Genomic DNA, 18,780 nt, shown 5'->3' with positions numbered 1-18,780 from the left:
CTCCCAGCCGAGAGTTGCAGTCATATCCTTGTCCCGAGGAGATGTGCAAAGAAGATGGTAACGGTGGACTGTGGACAGCACCCATGTCCGTCACCGGGAAACGGGATGGGGAGGAGAGTAAAAGAGGCTCAGCAAGGAGAGCGCATAAACAAGGGCCAGACATGTTCACATGAATGAATGGGAATAGCAAAATCTCTGTGTAGCTGAATGCCATTACATGTAAAGTTCAAAGACTTACAAAACCAGGCATGTGTTATATAAGCATACAAGGGGAAATAAAAGAGGGCAGGTTGAGTGGAGGTAAGGTTTGTAGGCCAGGGAGGCGGACGATCTGGCAAGAGGTAACACACAGGGACTCTTGCCAATACTGCTACTACAAATTTCTTTTTGTTTTTCTTTCTTCTTTTCTTTTTTAGATTTTTTTTTAAAGATTTATTTATTTTTATTACAAAGTCAGATATACAGAGAGGAGGAGAGACAGAGAAGAAGATCTTCTGTCCAATGATTCCCTCCCCAAGTGAGCACAAAGGCCAGTGCTGTGTCAATCTGGAACCAGGAGCCAGGAACCTCCTCCGGGTCTCCCATACGGGTGCAGGGTCTCAAAGCATTGGGCCATCCTCCACTGCTTTCCCAGGCCACAAGGAGGGAGCTGGATGGGAAGTGGAGCCACTGGAATTAGAACCAGCACCCATATGGGATCCCAGTGTATTAAAGGCAAGGACCCTAGCCGCTAGGTCACGCTGCCAGGCCCAATTTTTTTTTTTTAGGGGTCATTGCTGTGGCACCATGGGTAAAGCTGTTGCCTGCAATGCCAACATCCCATCTCGGTGCCAGTTTAACGCTCTGTAACTCTGCTTTTCAAATAAGTCTTGTTGTAAAAAAGATTTATTTAAATGATTTGCAAGCCAGCGAGGCACAGAAGGAGTTGGAGGGAGGGAGAGGAAGGTCTTCAGCCTGCTGCTTCACTCTTCAGATGGCCACAGCAAGGTGCTGGAAGGAGCCTGACCACACCTGGGCCGGAGAAGAGTCAGGAGCCTCTTCTGGACCTGCTTTGTGGGAGCAGGGGCCGAATACTCGGACCATTTTCTGCTCCTTTCCCAGGCTGTCAGGGGATCTGAGTGGATCTGGAGCAGCTGGGACACCCATGTGGCATGCTGGCATTGCAGGAGGTGGCTTTAGGCACCTTCCCACAAAAAGAGCCCCTAGTGCATATGTATTGCAATGGAATTCACTTTATCATTCAGACCATATCGATAGGTCATAATATATTCTTTTCTGTTCTTGAAATAGATCATTAAACATTTTCCCAGATTTTTTTTCTGACATTTATTTCTATTGGGAAGGCAGATGACATTTATGGGGAGAAGCAAAGACAGAGAGAAAGATCTTCCATCTTCTAGTTCACTAGCCAGATGACCAGAGCTCTGCTGATACAAAGCCAGGAGCCAGGAGCTTCTTCAGGGTCTCCCACGCAGTACAGAATCCCAAAGCTTTGGACCATCCTCTACTTATTTCCCAGGCCGTAAGCAGGGAGCTAGATGGGAAGTGGAACAGCTAGGATATGAACCATTGCCCATATAGGATCCTGGCGCTTGTGAGGGGAGGATTTAGTCATTGAGCTATCGTGCTAAGCACCACCCACCCCCCAGGTTGTTTAGTTGTTTTATTTTTAAAGCTCGATTTATTTATTTGATGGGCACAGTTCAATTCTTTTTGGTTCACTTACTTGAGACCCATGAAAATATGTAGAGAAAATAATTACAGACATTCCTTATGAAGGAAAGCAGTGTTTATTTGAAAAACAAACTTCCCGAAAAAGCTTAAGTTGAATTTATGGAGAGCAGCATTGTGAGATATAGCAGCCAGCTACCAGAACCAGAGAGATGAAATAAACCTTGATGTTCATTAGCTGATGACTGGATCAAGAAAATATGGTATATACACATGTTGCAGTATTACTCCGCCATAAGAGAACGAAATCCTGACATCTGCACCAAAATCAGTGGAACTAGCAGTCGTTATGCCAAGTGAAATATGCACACAAAGAAGGACAAATATCAAGTTAATAGAGAACCTAAATGTTATGTATCATATTATTTTATATATAATTATAAATATCTTCACTGCACCTGCGTGACAATATACCCTTCTGTCCTCATTTACATGAAAATTTGTCATGAACCTCACAGTTTGGAACATTAATGTCCTCATTTTCAAGAAAAAATAGCATATATATGTATCTACATATAAAGTAAATATGGCAAAATGTTAAAAAGTGTAAAGCTTTGAAGCTGGAATTGTGGCATATGGAGTAAAGCTGCCACCTGGGAAACCACCATCACAAATGAGCTGTCTGTGCCACTTCTCCATCCAAACACTAACCAAATGTGACCCTGCTTAGTTTCCAAGGTCAGATAAGGTTGGGCACATTCAGAGTGGTATGGCTGCACATTTCAGTTGCCCCACTTCTGATCCAGACCCCTGCTGAAGTACTTGGGAAAGCAGTGGAAGATGGTCCAAGTCCTTGGGCTCTGTACCCATGAGGGAGGCTCAGATGGAACTCCTGGCTCCTGGCTTCAGTCTTACCTGGCCTTGGCTGTAGCAGCCCCTTGGGGAGTGAACTGGGGCATGGCAGATCTACCTGTGTGTCTCTTCTTCTCTCTGAAACTTCGTGCGTTTCAGTTTCTCTCATTCTCAGTCATCTTCACCTTCAGCTCAATGCTTCTCTTTCACCAAACCAAAAAGCTGGTTTGTAAACAGTTGCCCAGATGTGCTGTTACCCTGTTACTCAATGTGAGTGATAGGGTTTTAAAGCTGAGTGATTATTCTAGCTTCTTTTTACTTCTGTTTCTTTCTCTTTTTTTCTTTTTTTTAAGATTTATTTTATTTTTTATTGCAAAGTCAGATATACAGAGAGGAAGAGCTTCCGTCCAATGATTCCCTCTCCAAGTGGAAGCCGAAACGAAGCCAGGAGCCAGGAGCATCTTCCGGATCTCCCACACGGGTGCAGGGTCCCAAGGCTTAGGGCCGTCCTCCACTGCTTTCCCAGGCCACAAGCAGGGAACTGGATGAGAAGCAGGGCTGCCAGGATTAGAACTGGTGCCCATATGGGATTCCAGTGTGTTCAAGGCGAGGACTTTTAGCCGCTAGGCCACGCTGCCGGTCCGTTACTTCTGTTTCTTAAGCCATACTATCAAACATACATGCAATTTTATTTTTCTTTGAAAATTTGGCACATAGTCTCCTGAATCAGAAGTTGTAAACTTTAAGGAAGAACTTAGTAAGATCCTGTGGACGTTTTTTGAAACTACATTAGAAATTTCCATTTTGTGTGAAGTACAGTGGATAAGGTTTAAACCAAAACACACTACAATTTCATTTGTGTTTTTAAAAAATCAATTTGGACACTTATGTTTTCAAAGACACCATTAAAGATGTTGAAAAAAAGGAACTGCCATTGTGCCCAAGTGGGTAAAGCCTCCATTTGCAACTCTGGCATCCCATATGTGCACCAGTTTGAGTCCTGGCTGTTCGTTGTTAATGACCTAGAAAAGGCAGCAGAAGATGGCTCAAGTGCTTGGGCCCTACCACCCGTGAGTGAGGCCTGGAGAAATACCTGGCTCCTGCCTTCAGCCTGGCCTTGCAGACATCTGGGAAGTTAACCAGCAAATAGCCTCTCTCTCATTCTCTCTCTCTTTCTCTCTCATTCTTTCTCTTTCCCTCACTCTTCTTCGAGTTCTACAACATTACATCAAATAAATAAATAAATGAATGAATAAATGTTAAAAAATGATTTAAGGCTGTCCGGGTCCAGTAAAGTCTGGGCTATGGTAATTGCCAGCCATTCCCTAATTGGTTAAGAAGCCACCAATAGGGAGCAGCTTTTCCCAGATTCTTACCCAGACAAGGAGGAGTCAGGGAACCTTTAAAGACCCAATACCTAAAACCTTGGTCCCTCTTCTCCTTTAAAGAGGCACCCCATCTCCTGGTTCCCTCCAGGGGGTGCTTTCTCCTTTCTTTTCCTATTCATCTGGTCACTTTGCAAATAAAACTCATCTGTCTGCAACTGACTCCCAGCTTTTTATTTCTATGCTAAGCTGAGGAAAGAACCCATCCAGCTTTGCTGGTAACAATATTAAAGAGAAATCATAAATTTTTAATTGCAGCTTTTTGTCAGCCAATAGACTTGGAAAGATTTTCTCAGCCCTAGAGAAATAAAAACCAACAATTTCTCAGAACTATTAAAGCCACTCAAGTGACACCTTCGGAACATTCTTCCCCATATCCGTGGCTCTAAGATAACATCAAGTGACCATCCCCATTCCCAGGTGTTGATGTAGTTGGACAGCAAGAAGCAGCCCCTCCCTTTTCCTCCCCCGGGGACACAGAAGGGGAAAAAATGAAGCATTTACCCACCTTCTTCCATGCCTGACACTCCCCATCCTGAGGCCCACATGTGTGTGTATCCCTCTCAATCATGTGGACAATATTAACAAGAAAACAAAAAAAATTAAGTATGTGTAACATCCTTAATCAGAAAATCCAAAATGTGGGACTAGTGCCATGCCTCAACTGCCTTATCCTCCACCTGCAAGTGGCAGCATCCCATATGGGTACCAATTCATGTCCCAGCTGTGTCACTTCCCATCCAGCTCCCTGCTTGTAGCCTGGGAATGCAGTGGTGGATGGCCAAAGCCTTGGCACCCTGCACCCACATGGGAGACTTGGAAGAGACACATGGTTCCTGGCTTTGGATCAGATAATGTTTACACCTGGCCCCATCCCCAAAATAACTTGTAACTCATTATGTGTATACAAATATTCCAGCCATGCAGAAAATTCAAAATCCAAAGCATGTCTAGTCACAAGTATTAAGATATGGAATAGTCTACCTATTAATTTTTTTCAACTTTTTTTTTATTTGAAAGAGTTACAGAGAAAAAAGGAGAGACAAAGAGAGAGATCTTTTATCTGTTGTTTAACTCCCTAAAAGCTAATTATGGTGTAAAGCTGTCCACAGTCAAGAGTCAGAAACTCAATTCACATCTCCCATGGGGATAGCTGGACTTACTTGGGTCACCACCTGCTGCCTCAGCAAGTACACAAGATGCACCTTAGAGAGAGATTCAAATCAGAAACTAGAGTGGGGAATTGAACCCAGATTCCCCTGTTTGGATTTGGGCATTTGTCTGTTAGACCATATGCCTTCCTATTACATGGAGTGCAGGAACCAAGGTAGAAAAGAATGCGTGTGGCAGGATTCAATCTAAACAAAATTCAAAACTAGGCAAAATGAAATGAAACTGTCCAGAAATGCATAGCTTAGTGATAAGCTGTAATGGCAAGCAAGCTGAGCTAGAACGTCAGCAGTCTTTGGGGACAGCGAGGCTCCTGTTGTGCTGGCTGCGTTCCTTCTCCACCAAGCTGCTACTTGGATGCATTGCCTTTGTATTTACTCATTTTGTTGTACTATATATTTCATTGACTTTTCAGCATGCGTTTTATTTCACAATAAAATTTAAAACTTCCCTACGCACCTGCTGTTTAGAGAATGGATTATGCGTGGGCAGAAATGACAAGAGAAATGAAATATAGGTGAGAAATGATAGGAGTACAGGATTGGACCAGGTTCATAGAGCGAAATAGATAGAGGAGGCAAATTTAGTGGAGCTTGTTGATGAGTTGTTTTCTCTTGTTCTTTGTGACAGTTCATAAGCCAGAAAAGGTCTCGTGGGCAGAAGCCGCTGGGACCATCCGGGATGGAGTACGAGCCTACACAGCTCTGCATTACCTTTCTCACCTCTCTCCAGGAAAATCAGTGCTGATCATGGATGGAGCGAGTGTAAGTGCTCATGGCTTTGCCTAGAAACAGCCTAGAGTACAGAGAGAGTGCGGAGTTTAAGAACGAGCCACTCTGTTTGCTAACGCCATTCTTTGCCAGTCAGTCAGTTGCTTGCTCTCTGATTTCATTGCAAACCTCCTGCTTTGCTGTAACCAGCAGCTTTTATCATAGGGGTTTGAAGGCAGAGTTAGTGTGAGTAGCTTTCACTATTACTTGGAATCTGCAATTACAGTATAAAGCTGACGAGCCATTCATTCCTGCTAGACAAAACCTGAAATAACTGGAGCCTTTCATGCCATTCCTCAGAACTCTACCAGTTTTGTTTCATATTTGTCACACATGGTGGCAATAAAGTGTTGGTATTTTATTGATAGATTCACACATAGTTTGAAATGAGCTGATGTAAACATGTTACCTGTATCAATGAAAAAAAAAAAATACCGAAAGAATATGCATCTCAGGGCAGCTATTGGCCTAGTGATTAACATGCCCATGTCTCGTATATGAGTACCTGGGCTTAGGGCGTGGCTGCATTCCCAAATCGGCTGCCTGCTAATGTGTGCCCTGAAAGGCAGCAGGTGATGCTTCAGTGGTTGATTCTCTGCCACCGATTTAGGGGATCCAGATCTGGTTCTCGGCTTCCAGCTTCAGCCTGGCCACTGCGCCAGGCCCAAAGAAAGGAGGTATTTACAGTGTTTTGCTCTTTACAGAGCCCTGGCCAAACTCCCATAAGTAGATTATAATTAGCTCATCAGGCCAGCAGTTTTGGTCTTACAAGGATGTTTCTTCTTTTTTTTTTCTTTTTTTTTAAAGATGTATATACTTTTATTGCAAAGTCAAATATACAAAGAGGAGGAGAAACAGAGAGATCTTCCATAGGATGTTTCACTCCCCAAGTGACCGCAACAGCTGGAGCTGAGCCATTCTGAAGCCAGGAGCCAAGATCTCTTCTGGGTCTCCCATGCAGGTGCAGGGTCCCAAGGCTTTGGGCCATCCTTGACTGCTTTCCCAGGCCACAGTCAGGGAGCTGGATGGGAAGCAGGGCCGCCAGGATTAGAACTGGTGCCCATATGGAATCCCCTGGTGCATGCAAGGTGAGGACCTTAACCACTACACTATCACGCAGGGCCCAGATGGCTCACCTTACAAGCACTGGGATTCCATATAGGTTCAAGTCCTGCCTGGTACACTTCCCTTCCAGCTCCCTGCTTGTGGCCTGGGAAAGCAATAGAGGATGGCCGAAAGCCTTGGGACCCTGCACCTGCAAGGGATACCTGGAAGAAGTTCCTGGTTCCTGGCTTCAAGTCAGCTCCACTCCAGCCATTACAGCTACTTGGGTGAATCAGCAGATGGAAGACCTTTCTGCTCCTTCTTCTCTCCATAAATCTAATCTGCCTTTCTTTCTTTTTTTTTTTAAGATTTATTTATTTTTATTACAAAGTCAGATATACAGAGAGGAGAAAAGACAGGAAGATCCTCCATCCGATGATTCACTCCCCAAGTGACCGCAACGGCTGGAGCTGAGCCAATCCAAAGCCTGGAACCTGGACCCCCTTCTGGGTCTCCCACGTGGGTGCAGGGTCCCAAAGCTTTGGGCCGTCCTCGACTGCTTTCCCAGGCCACAAGCAGGGAACTGGATGGGAAGTGGAGCCGCCGGGACAAGAAGCGGCACCCATATGGGATCCCTGCATGCACATGGCGAGAACTTTAGCTGCTAGGCCACGCCGCCAGGTTCTGATCTGCCTTTCTGATAAAAATAAATAAATCTTTGAAGTTAGGTGCTAAAGCAAGACTGAGAGCACGTGGAATATGTAATTTCTCCCATTGTCCCTGCTCAAGAAGAAAGCTAATCAGTATTTCCCCTCCTAATCATGTCCATATTTTTTCTCCTTTTATATTATACCATGCTTAAAACAATATTCAAGTGACAACTAGGAAATTTTACTTCATGAACTAGATGGTGCTGGCATTGTGGCAGAGCTAAAGAAGCCACCACTTCTGGATGGACGGCACCATCCCATATCACAGTGCCAGACTAGTTCCAGGCTGCTCCACTTCCAATTCAGCTGCATGCTGGGAAGAGCCTGGGAAGAACACAGAAAATGGCCCAAGGAGTTGAACCTCTGTCACCCGTGAGGGAGATTAGAGTGGAGTTCTGCTCCTGGCTTCACTGTGAGCTAGTCCTGGTTGTTGTACCCTCTGGGGAGTGAACCACTAGATGTAACAGATTCATTTTCTCTCTCCGTCACACTGCTTTCAAATGAATAAATCCTTTTTTTAAAAAAGCTATGAAAGTAAATTTGATATGGCCTCTGCCCCATATGTATAAACCCACTGTATGTCTTTTTTAATCCACACAGGCATTTGGCACAATAGCCATCCAGTTAGCACACCACAGAGGAGCCAAGGTGATTTCCACGGCAGGCAGCCTGGAAGACAAGCAGTGCCTCGAAAGGCTTCGGCCTCCTGTAGGTAGGTAATGACTGTCCAGAACACACTTCAAACCTGGCACTGGGGCAGAAAACCTCCTGAAAGACTGCTGTGCGAAAGCAAAGCGGAACAATTCAAGTGAAAGCCAATTTGAAAATATGTTAAGAGCAGCAGATGGTTGGCACAGCAGTTAAGACACCATGTGGCATGTCCATATCCAATATCCAAGTGCCTGGGTTCAAGTTCTTGAGTCACTTCCAGTTCTGGTTGCCTCAATGCATACATACCCTGGGAAGCATGTGGGCTACCTGGATTGAGTTTAGGGCATCTAGTTACAACTCAGCTCTTACAGGTATTTGGGAAGGGAATCAGTGGATGGAAAATCTCTATCTTACTGTCTGTCTCACTTTCAAATAAGTGCGTTTAAAATGTAACAATAAATGCAACTTAGTTCTGTATTGACTCTAGTTTAATAGCTCAGTAGTTTTCTTAACATTTATTTATTTATTTGAAAGGGTTACAGAGAAAGGGAAGGATCTTCTATCCACTGATTCAACTCCTTAAACACCATAAGTAGAGTTGGCCCAGGCTGATGCCAGGAGCTATGAACTTCTTCCAGGCCTCCCACATGGAAGCAGGGCCCCAAGCACCCGGCCCATCCTCCACTGCACAGTAGCAGGCAGTTGGATTAAAACTGGAGTACCTGCACACAAATCAACACCCATTCAGGATAATGACATGGCAGATGGAACACTATGCCGCAGTGCTGCACTCTCAAGTTTTTTAAACCTAGATCTTTAAATTTGACTCATTGTTATGAGAGTACTCAAGTTTAAACTAGGTGAACTTTGAAATAATTTATAAAAACTTCAGGCTTCTTTGGTCTAATAAATAACAAATCAACATGTTTTTGCATCATTTTGTATGTTTCTCCACCGCCTTCCCTTTGATGTATTTCTGCAGTTGTCTATATGCATAGGAAACATGACAACTCATAGAAACAGAGTCAAGTACAAATCGGAAAAGGTGGAGGCCAGTGAGTTCTGACAAAGAGTGAAAAAAGTGAAAACAGGAGGACTGAGCCTGTGGTAGAGTGGTTAAAGGCCGCTGGGGCCAGCCCCATGCCGTGACAGGGCAGCTGAGTTCATGGCACAGCTGCACCTCCAGTTCCAGCTTCTGCTTCCTCTGTCCCCTGGCAGGCAGCAGAAGGTGGCTCCACGTCGTCGGCTCCCTGCCACCGATGCAGATTCTGCCATCAGCCTGGCATCTGAACATTTGGGGAGTGAACCCACAGACAGCAGATCTTTCTCTTCCAATGTAGGGTCGTCTTCCCCCCACCCCCCCGCCTTTTTTTTAATGGAAAAGGAGAAGAGAAAGATTAGGAACAGAAAAACAGGAAGAGCAAAGAAGAATAGCAGAAGAATATAACTATAGGACAGCCTGAAAAAGTGATGTTCTCTGAGTGTTAACGTGAATATCACTTCCCCAAGTCCCCTTTGCTGGCATCACAGAGAATTTCATGCCTGTCTAAGGCTATACAACCAGAAAAAGGACAAGGACTGAAATGGGCCGGGAACCCTGTTTGACACTGAGACACAGGTTACTTCCTTGTCGCATTGTGCTTCTGCCAGAGATAAACCGGCAGTGGGGAAAAACATACTACAAAACACTGCCAAAAACACTCCAGGAAGGTGAAATCAGAAGACAAGTGTAAGGGTGAATATGCAGCAGATGGTGCTGGGGAAACATGCACTGCACACCGAGCGTCTGCACCAAGTCACAGGACACTCCTCCCTTTCTGATCCAGCCTGCTACTGTGTATTCTGGGAAGTAAAGGTCACGGCTCAAATGCTGGGGCAAAAAGAAAACACAGCCAATTCTGGGCTCCTGGCTTCAGCTTTGGCTCATACTGAGAGAGAAAATCAGTCTCGGGCCCAGCACAGTAGCCTAGTGGCTTGAGTCCTCACCTTGCATCTGCTGGGATCCCATATAGGTGCCACTCAGTATCCTGGCTGCTCCACTTCCCATCCAGTTTCCAGCTTGTAGTGTGGGAAAGCAGTCAAGGACAGCGTAAGGACCCTGCACCCTTGTAAGAGACCCAGAAGAAACTCCTGGCTCCTGGCTTTGGATCAACTTACCTCTGGTCATTGCGGCCACTTAGGGAGTGAACAATTGGATGGATGACCTTTCCTTTCTGTCTCTCCTCTCTGCGAATCTGACTTTCCAATAAAAAGAAATGAATGAATCTTAAGAAAAAAAAAAGGAAGGAAGGAAGGCAGAAAAAGAAAGCAAGAAAGAAAGAAAAGAAAAGAAGGAAAGAAAGAAAGAAAGAAAGAAAGAAAGAAAGAAAGTAAAAAGAAAGAAAGGAAGAGAAGAGAAATGAAGGAAGGAAGACCCTCTCTCTGCCTTTCACGTAACATGGCTATAAACAAGTTTTCCTTAAAAGAACACTATAATAAATAGTGGTGCCAAAATTTTGAAATGCATGTGTGTGTTTCTCCTCCGTAAAATACATTTTCTGTGAGCTGTATTTTTCATAAAGATTATATATTTTTAATTGAAAGATAGATTTACAGAGAGAAAAGCCACAGAAAAAGAAAATATCTTCCATCCATTGGTTCACTGCCCAAATGGCTGCAATGGCTGGAGCTGAGCTGAGCTGATCCGAAACATGGAGACTTATAGGTCTCCCACACCAGAGCAAGATTCCAAGCACTTGGGCCATCCTCACCTGCTTTCCCAGGCTATGCGCAGGGAGCTGCATGGGAAGTAAAGCACCTGGGGACAAGAGCCAGTACGCATGAGGGTTGCTAGTGCCACACGGTGAAGGATTAACCAGATGAGCCATGGCACTAGTCCCTGCTATGACCGTCAATAAACTCTTGTCCACATTGATTTAAGAGATTTTATAGCCAAGATGAAGATTTTTTTTTTTAAGATTTTTTAATTTTTCTTGGAAAGTCAGATTCACAGAGAGAAAGATCTTCCATCCTCTGGTTCACTCCCCCAAACGGCCACAAAGGCTGGTGCTGAGCTGATCCAAAGCCAGGAGCCAAGAGCTTTTTCCGGTCTCCCACGTAGGTGCAGGGTCTCAAGGCTTTGGGCCATCCTTGCTGCTTTCCCAGGCCACAAGCAGAGAGCTGAATGGGAAGTGAAGCAGCCAGGACACAAGCTGGTGTCCATATGGAATCCCTATACATGCAAGGCAAGGATTTTGGCCACATGGCTATCATGCCAGGCCCTAAGATGAATGTGGCTTAATTCCATTTTCCACAAACGTTTTGAAATACTCTAGTTCAAGAACTGGAAGAAGAAGGAAGGGGAAGTATTTGAAAATAAAGTAGGGAAATAGAGAAAATATTGTTGACAAGAAAATTTTATTGACTAGTTCTGCCTTCTCTGTGTCACCAGAATCCCCTGCTCTTTGTGCCCTCATGTCCTTCCCCTCCACCAAATTCTAGGCTACTGTCGGACTGTAACTCTAACCCAAGGAGAGAAGTTATCAGGATACACAAATAGGAGCATCTCTGCCTCCAGATTCCAGCTTCTTGCTGATGCACACTCCGGGAGGGAGGCCGCGGGTGATAGCTTGAGCTTTTGTGTTTCTGACACCCACATGGAGACCTGGGTTGTTTCTGACTCAGCTACATCATCTGGGGAATAAAACAACAAAGTGTGCATGTATTCTCTCTCTCCCACCCTCTCTCTTTCTTTTCACTCTTTCCTGCCCCTTCTGCTTCTCAAAGAAAAAAAGATACAAAAAATGAAATAGAAATGTCTTCATTTACCAGTTTACATCCTTGTAACTTTTTAAATGATTCATTTATTTGAATAAGTTACAGACACAGAAAAAGAAAGATCAAGATCTTCCACTTGCTGGTTCATTCCTCAGATGAGTTTTTATACTTTTTTAGATGATCACAGTAGCCAGGACTGAGCAGGCTGAACCCTGTTGCCAGGAGCCTCTTCCAGGTCTCCCACGTGGGTGCAGGGCCCAAACTCTTGGGCTGTCTTGGGCTTGCACTGCTTTCCTAGGCCACAGGCAAGGAGATGGATCGGAAGTGGGGCAGCCAAGGACACAAACTCACAGTGTGGCCCCCAAATTCTTACCATTTTAAAATTCAATAATTTATTTTATCTATATAATAAAGTTCTATTAATAATGCTTTAAAACAACCTGTTCAAGTCAATTTGTCTCCCATCCAAGTGTTAATAAGCCCCGACCTTGCTTAGCTTCAAACGTAATCACTAATTTTGATAAAAATAACATGTACCTTTCCCTTACCTTTATGATTTTTCTTCATTTGGGAAAATAATCTCATTGACAGAATCAAGCAGCCTCTAATAGCTGAATTCTGTGTGGCACAAATATGATTTTATATTTTTTAGCTTTAAACAAACATTAAATCTAAACCTCCTGAGCAGCTGCCTGTTTCAGTTCCTCTTGTAACATGTATGTTCTGACATGAGGCAGACACACTCTGCTGTTTGCGGCTTCTGTCCTGCAGCCCTCGAGGCCGACAGACCCAGGCGTGTACCCCCTTCCACAAAAAGCTCATGTTTTTGTTCTCTGGAGCATGCCAGGACCAGTGTCTTCCTTCAGTTACTTCTTACTGACGTCAAGTTAAATGAGAAAAATGTAATTTGCATTGACTTTTTCCCCTTTGACTTCCTCTTTGTCATTCCAGAAAAGAGACATTTATTTGCTTTGCTTTTTCCCCCGAGTTGTTCCTGTTGTTCACGCTAAACAGAACAGTGCAAGTGACACATTTCCTGTCCTTCACAGCCCGGGTGATTGATGTGTCCAGTGGGAAAGTTCATGTTGCCGAAAGCTGTTTGGAAGAAACAGGTGGTCTGGGGGTCGATATCGTCCTGGACGCTGGAGGTGTGTACCTTGCCAAGTCAGTAGCCTCTGCAGTTATATTTATTTTAATGAATTTCAGAGAAACTGTTAGGACATGCTTATTAATGTACCTAACTAAAGTAAATGTTTAGTGTTAGATTTTATTTTTGTCTGTTTTAATTGTAGATTTTTCACTTTATTCCCATTGTGATCACTGGTCCTCTGGAAAAGAGACTATGCTTTTGCCTTTTAAATCAGATGTACTGAAAATGGAGAGACTGTGTTCCTAGACATTACAGGTCGTCTTGTGCTCGCTTCTCCCCAGTCATTGCCGCTCTCTGTGCTGCCCTCTACTGGAAACTGGCTTTCCATTTTCAATTTCCTTCGACTTTCTAGTTCAGGGAGCTGTTATGGGTGGGAGACTGGGTGGAGCTTCTCCCTTTACCCCAGATACAGGGGAAAAAATGTGGAAATAATAGTCTTACCTAGTTTCCTGTAGCCCTTGAACCTTTCTGCCATAAATAACTATGTAAAAAATTGTGACAAATAAAGAAAAAAAAAGTATTTAACATTTGATTTGCAAACAGTTAACCTGTACTACCATCTCTTAAAAACAAAAAAAGATTTAGTTATTTATTTGAAAGGCATAGTAACAGAGAAAGGAAGAAACATCTCTGTCCACATTCATCCAGATAGCCATGAACAGCTAGCTGGTGCTGGGCCAGGCTAGGTGGTAGGGCCCCACACACTTTGGCCATATTTCACTGCCTTGCCAGGTACATAACTGGGGAGCTAGGTCAGAAGATGACTTCTAGCCTTTTTATTAATTTGTTTATTTTTATTGGAAAGGCAGATTTACAAAGAAACAGAGAGACAAAGATCTTCCTTCTGCTGCTTCAATCCCAAATGGCTACAACGGCCCGAGCTGAGCCAGTCCAGAGCTAGGAGCCAGGAGCTTCTTGAGCTCCCAAGCAGGTGCTGGACCCCAAGGCTTTGGGCCGCCCTCTGCTATCCCAGACTGTAAGCAGGGAGCTGATTGGGATGTGGAGCAGTCGAGACATGAACCAGTGCCCGAATGGGATCCCAGCATTTGCACGATAAGGACTTTGGCCATTGAGCTATCCTACCAGGCCCAACTTGTAGCACTTCTAATGGAAAGACTTTGAGGTCAGTGTTGTGTGCAGTGGATTTCTCTACAATTTGCAGTCCTGGTTCCAAACCAGGCTGTCTCCTTGTGACCCAGTTTCCTGTTAATGTGCCTGGGAAGGCAACCGGTGATAGCCCAGTGCTTGAATTCCTAGCACCCCACAAGGGAGACCTGGATGGAGCTCCTGACTTCTGGCTTCAGTCTGCACAGCCCTAACTGGTGTGGCCATTTCGAGAGTCAACTCTCAGACAGAAGATCTCTTTCTCTGTCACCCTGCCTTTCAAATAAAGAATTTTTGGATGCATAGTTTTTACAAGCTTGGAAGTGCTCCTGTTTAACTTGGTTGTGAGCATAGCTGTGGCTATCACGTGTGTTTCTCTTTTAACCAGAGTTTTCAAGATTTGAAATTAACAGAGAAAAACCTTCCAGTGGCGGTGAATCTGTACTGAATTGACATTTTTTTCAAATGGACATCTCAACAGTTATGTCAAAATATGACTCACTTGAGTCTGTGACTTCTTTAATCAGAAAACAGCTCTTATTGAATTGAACTATTATCGTTATGCTTAAAGTTAACAGACTTATATATCTTAGGTTAGTTTACTTAGCATTCAAATTAAATTTTATTGTATCAATAATTAAATATTCAATAAATTCTTATGAGTTTAATTGTATCTGATTTACTTTGTCTTACCTTTTTCTGAGAAAAATATTTCTTTATTGCTATGTTAATAAATTAAAGATAACATGTTTGAGGAATAAATTTTTATCAGGTTATTATAAAAGGTTTCTTCTCTCTCGAATATTCACTTATAGTGAGATTGTATGGTAAAGATGATGAACCAGCCGTGAAATCCCAACTACCCCATAAACATGACATCATCACACTTCTGGGAGTTGGAGGCCACTGGGTGACAACAGAAGAAAACCTTCAGGTATGATCAGAAACAATGAAGCAGGACTAGCCCACGAAAGTCACGTAATTGGTATGGGTTAGTTAATATAAAATCAGAATTAGACCCTGGGTAGGTCTCCCACCCCCCCGCTGCGGCCATTTTTGAAAAGGCTGTTTAAGCAAAAGACCAAATTACAGAAAGAGGGGAGTCTTCACCTGCTGGTTCACTCCCAAGAGGGCCACAAGACCAGCAGGGCCAGGCTAAAGGCAGGACCGGGAAATGCATTCTGTTTATCCATGTAGGTGCCAAGACCCTCTTCCGCTGCTTCCTCCAGCGTATATTAGCAGAGGGCTGGGTCGGAAGCTGAGCAGGCAGGTCATAAATTGGAGTCTGTATGGGATGCCAGCATCACAGGCAGTGGCTTGACCCGTTACCTCGTAGTGCTAGTCTGGTGTTTTGTTTTGTTCTTTCTTACAAACATGTTTGCCAAAATCTTGAAATACTGAGTAGCAGAGAAACAATCAAAATTAGTAGCAATTTTTACCAATTTGGAAGTCATAACCTCTAAATTTGTTAAGAGTGTTTCAAATAACATTTTTTTAAGAAAGGTTTATTTATTTATTTGAAAGACAAAGTTATAGACGACAAGACAGTGATCTTCCACCTGCTGGCTCACTACCCAGATGGCCTCAGCGGCCTGGGCTGAGCCAGGCTGCAGTCAGGAGCTGCATCCCTGGGTGGCAGGGTCCCACGCCTTGGGCTGTCCTCTGCTGCTTTTACAGTTGCATAAGCAGGGAGCTGGACAGGAAGTGGAGCAGCTGGGACTTAAACTGGTGCCCATAATGGATACAATGCCATGGTAAAGGCCCCGCAATTTTTCATATCATATATGAATATAAATATATCAATAAAATTATGCTTTCTATCACAGGTATATATGTAATATTTATGTTTTTTCATATATGAAAGTTAATTAATTTTCCAACATCCTCATTGAAGGTGACTGGTAAGTAATGGCATAAACCCCTGCCACAGCATCATTAGGATTCTAGATTAGCTCTTCATTTTGGACCATGAAATAGAAAACTCAGTTTCTGGGTTCTTATTTACATTACTTATTGGAGCCAACACAGTAGTATAGCAAGTTAAGCCACTGCCTACACCACCAGAATCCCATATGTGCACCAATTCAAGTCCTAGCTGCTTCACTTCTTTTTTTTTTTTTTTTTTTTTAATTGGAGACTCAGATATATACAGAGAGGAGGCGAGACAGACAGAGAGGAAGATCTTCCATTGCTGATGCACTCCCCAAGCGGCCATAACGACTAGAGCTGAGCCAAGCCGAAGCCAGGAGCCAGGAGCCTCTTCTGGGTCTCCTCTTGGGTACAGGGTCCCAAGGTTTTGGGCCATCCTTGACTGCTTTCCCAGGCTACAAGCACGGAGCTGGATGGGAAGTAGGCCACCAGAACACAAACTGGCATCCCCATATGGGATCCTGATGCATGCAAGGCGAGACTTTACCTGCTAAACTAGAGCCCCAGGCTCACTGCTCCACTTCTGATCTAGCTCCCTGATGATGACCTGGGAAAAGCCGCAGAGGCTGGCCCAAGTCCTTGGGTTTCTACATCCACTGGGAGACCCAGAAGAGGCTCCTGGCTTCAGACCATTTCAGCCATTTTGGGGAATGAGCCAATGGTGGAAAATTCTGTCTCTCCTTCTTTCTCTTTAACTCTGTCTTTCAAATAAAAACAAATACATCTTTAAAAAAGAAAAAAGATTTGTGTGTTCATTATTTGAGGTCTACCCACTGATTGTGTAGACGTTTTTGTAGCTGCATTGTCCCTCTGCTGTTGAACTCACAGTAATGACAGTCACTGCTTCTTCCCCCAGCTGGATCCTCCAGATAGTCGGTGCCTTTTCCTCAAAGGAGCGACCGTGGCTTTCCTCAATGATGAAGTCTGGAATTTGTCCAATGTACAGCAGGGGAAGTACCTTTATATCCTTTCTGATTACTGAGTTGAGTGTCTGGAATGGAATTTAACCTGTACTTCATGCTAAACTTCTTTCATTATGATAAGAAATATCAGCTGATATTCACCAATTTGCCTTGCAGTTTCCAAGGCCACATAATTCCATCTATGCATTCAAATAGCTCTGTGAAGTAGAAACACTAGTGTTATTACCCATTTCTCCCAGGTGACGAAAGCTAAAGCAGAGCAAATTGAGTGCATAAGTGTGTGTCCAAAAATTCATAGGAAAATAGAATTAGAAGAACAGTTTATTTCATTCCAAAAACTATTTTAAAGTATGTGCAGTTTTTTCATATGATGCTTTTTCTGAAGATTTAGTTATCTTTATTGGAAATTCAGATACACAAAGAAGAGGGCAGAGAGGAAGATCTTCCATCCAATGATTCACTCCCCAAGCAACCACAATGAATGGAGCCGAGCCCATCCGAAGCCAGGAGCCAGGAGTCTCTCCCAAGTCTCCCACGCAGGTGCAGGGTCCCAAGGCTTTGGGCTGTCTCGACTGCTTTCCCAGACCACAGGCAGGGAGCTGGATAGGAAGTGGGGCCACTGAGATTAAAACCAGCTCCCATATTGGATCCTGGTGTGTGCAAGGCGAGGATTTTAGCTGCTCGGCTACTGTGCCAGGCCCCATATGATACATTTTTAAAAATTATTTTTCCTATTTTCCATAATACAGTTTTGCAGGGATAGGGATTCCACCCTTTCCTTCCCTTTTCTCCCTTCCCATTTCCCCCACCACCATTTTCCTTCATACTGCTACAGTAGTATTTTCCATGAGCTTTTTGAAGACTTGTGTGTGTGACATGTATACAGGCCTATCCCCCTAGGATAAACAACAGATTTGATCCAAAGCCTAAAAACAGTAAAAGGTAGTTATTATGTTGCAGCTGTTAAGTTTTTAGGAAATTTTTGAAACTTCATATAGTTAATTTGTGAGTTTAAGATATTTTGATGATTTCCCTTTTAAATTTTCAAAAATTTGAAACTTTAAAACTTTATTGGAAAGGCAGGGTGACTGACAGAGATCCTCCATCCACGGGTTCATTCCCTTAGGTGACTGCCAAGGCCCAAGCCGGTACAAAACACACCTAGTTCAGTAGAAACCGCCCCTGGGGTCCGCTCCCAGCCAGGCCTATGCGGTCTAGCACTGCGGGGATGCGGGGCAGCAGCAGCCACAGCTCCACGCAGGACTGTGGACAGGAGAAAGACAAGCAGCACTCACACTGTTGCCGAGCTGAGATGCTCACTGGCTTGCTCTATCACAGGTTTTCCACTTAGGATGTTTTCTGTGGAACATATTTGCCAACACATAATCCCCATCATAAAGGGCATTGGCACACACACACACCTCAAAGATGATCATTTCAAAAACTTGCAGCTGTGTTGATGACTGTACATTTCTTTTAAAAACATTATTTATTTGTAAGGCAGAGTTACACATGGAGTCAGAGATCTTCTATCTGCTTCTTCATTCCCTAATGGCCACAAAGGCCGAAGCTGGGTCAGTCAAAGCCAGGAGCCAGAAGCTTCATCCAGGTCTCCCATGTGGGTGTAGGGACCCAAGCACTTGCTTTGTTATCCCCTGCTTTGCC

The 18,780-nt window shown here is 43.9% G+C and overlaps 1 protein-coding gene across 2 annotated transcripts in view; it reads left to right on the top strand.

The window, feature by feature from the left end:
• CRYZL1 (crystallin zeta like 1) overlaps positions 1 to 18,780 on the top strand; it is a 46,202-nt gene that overhangs the window by 24,544 nt on the left and 2,878 nt on the right. For both annotated transcript variants that reach the window (XM_040980771.1, XM_040980772.1), the window contains 5 exons: positions 5,709 to 5,842; positions 8,203 to 8,314; positions 13,059 to 13,157; positions 15,079 to 15,197; positions 17,049 to 17,154. In XM_040980771.1, coding sequence (XP_040836705.1) covers positions 5,709 to 5,842; positions 8,203 to 8,314; positions 13,059 to 13,157; positions 15,079 to 15,197; positions 17,049 to 17,154 — 570 coding nt within the window. The remainder of the gene's footprint in view (positions 1 to 5,708; positions 5,843 to 8,202; positions 8,315 to 13,058; positions 13,158 to 15,078; positions 15,198 to 17,048; positions 17,155 to 18,780) is intronic.

Source organism: Ochotona curzoniae, unplaced genomic scaffold (assembly GCF_017591425.1).
Source record: "Ochotona curzoniae isolate NIBS_2020 unplaced genomic scaffold, NIBS_Ocur_1.0 contig_3498, whole genome shotgun sequence".
Lineage (NCBI taxonomy): Eukaryota > Metazoa > Chordata > Mammalia > Lagomorpha > Ochotonidae > Ochotona > Ochotona curzoniae.
The sequence above is the reverse complement of the archived record's forward strand: the minus strand, read 5'-3'. Positions and strand labels throughout refer to the sequence as shown.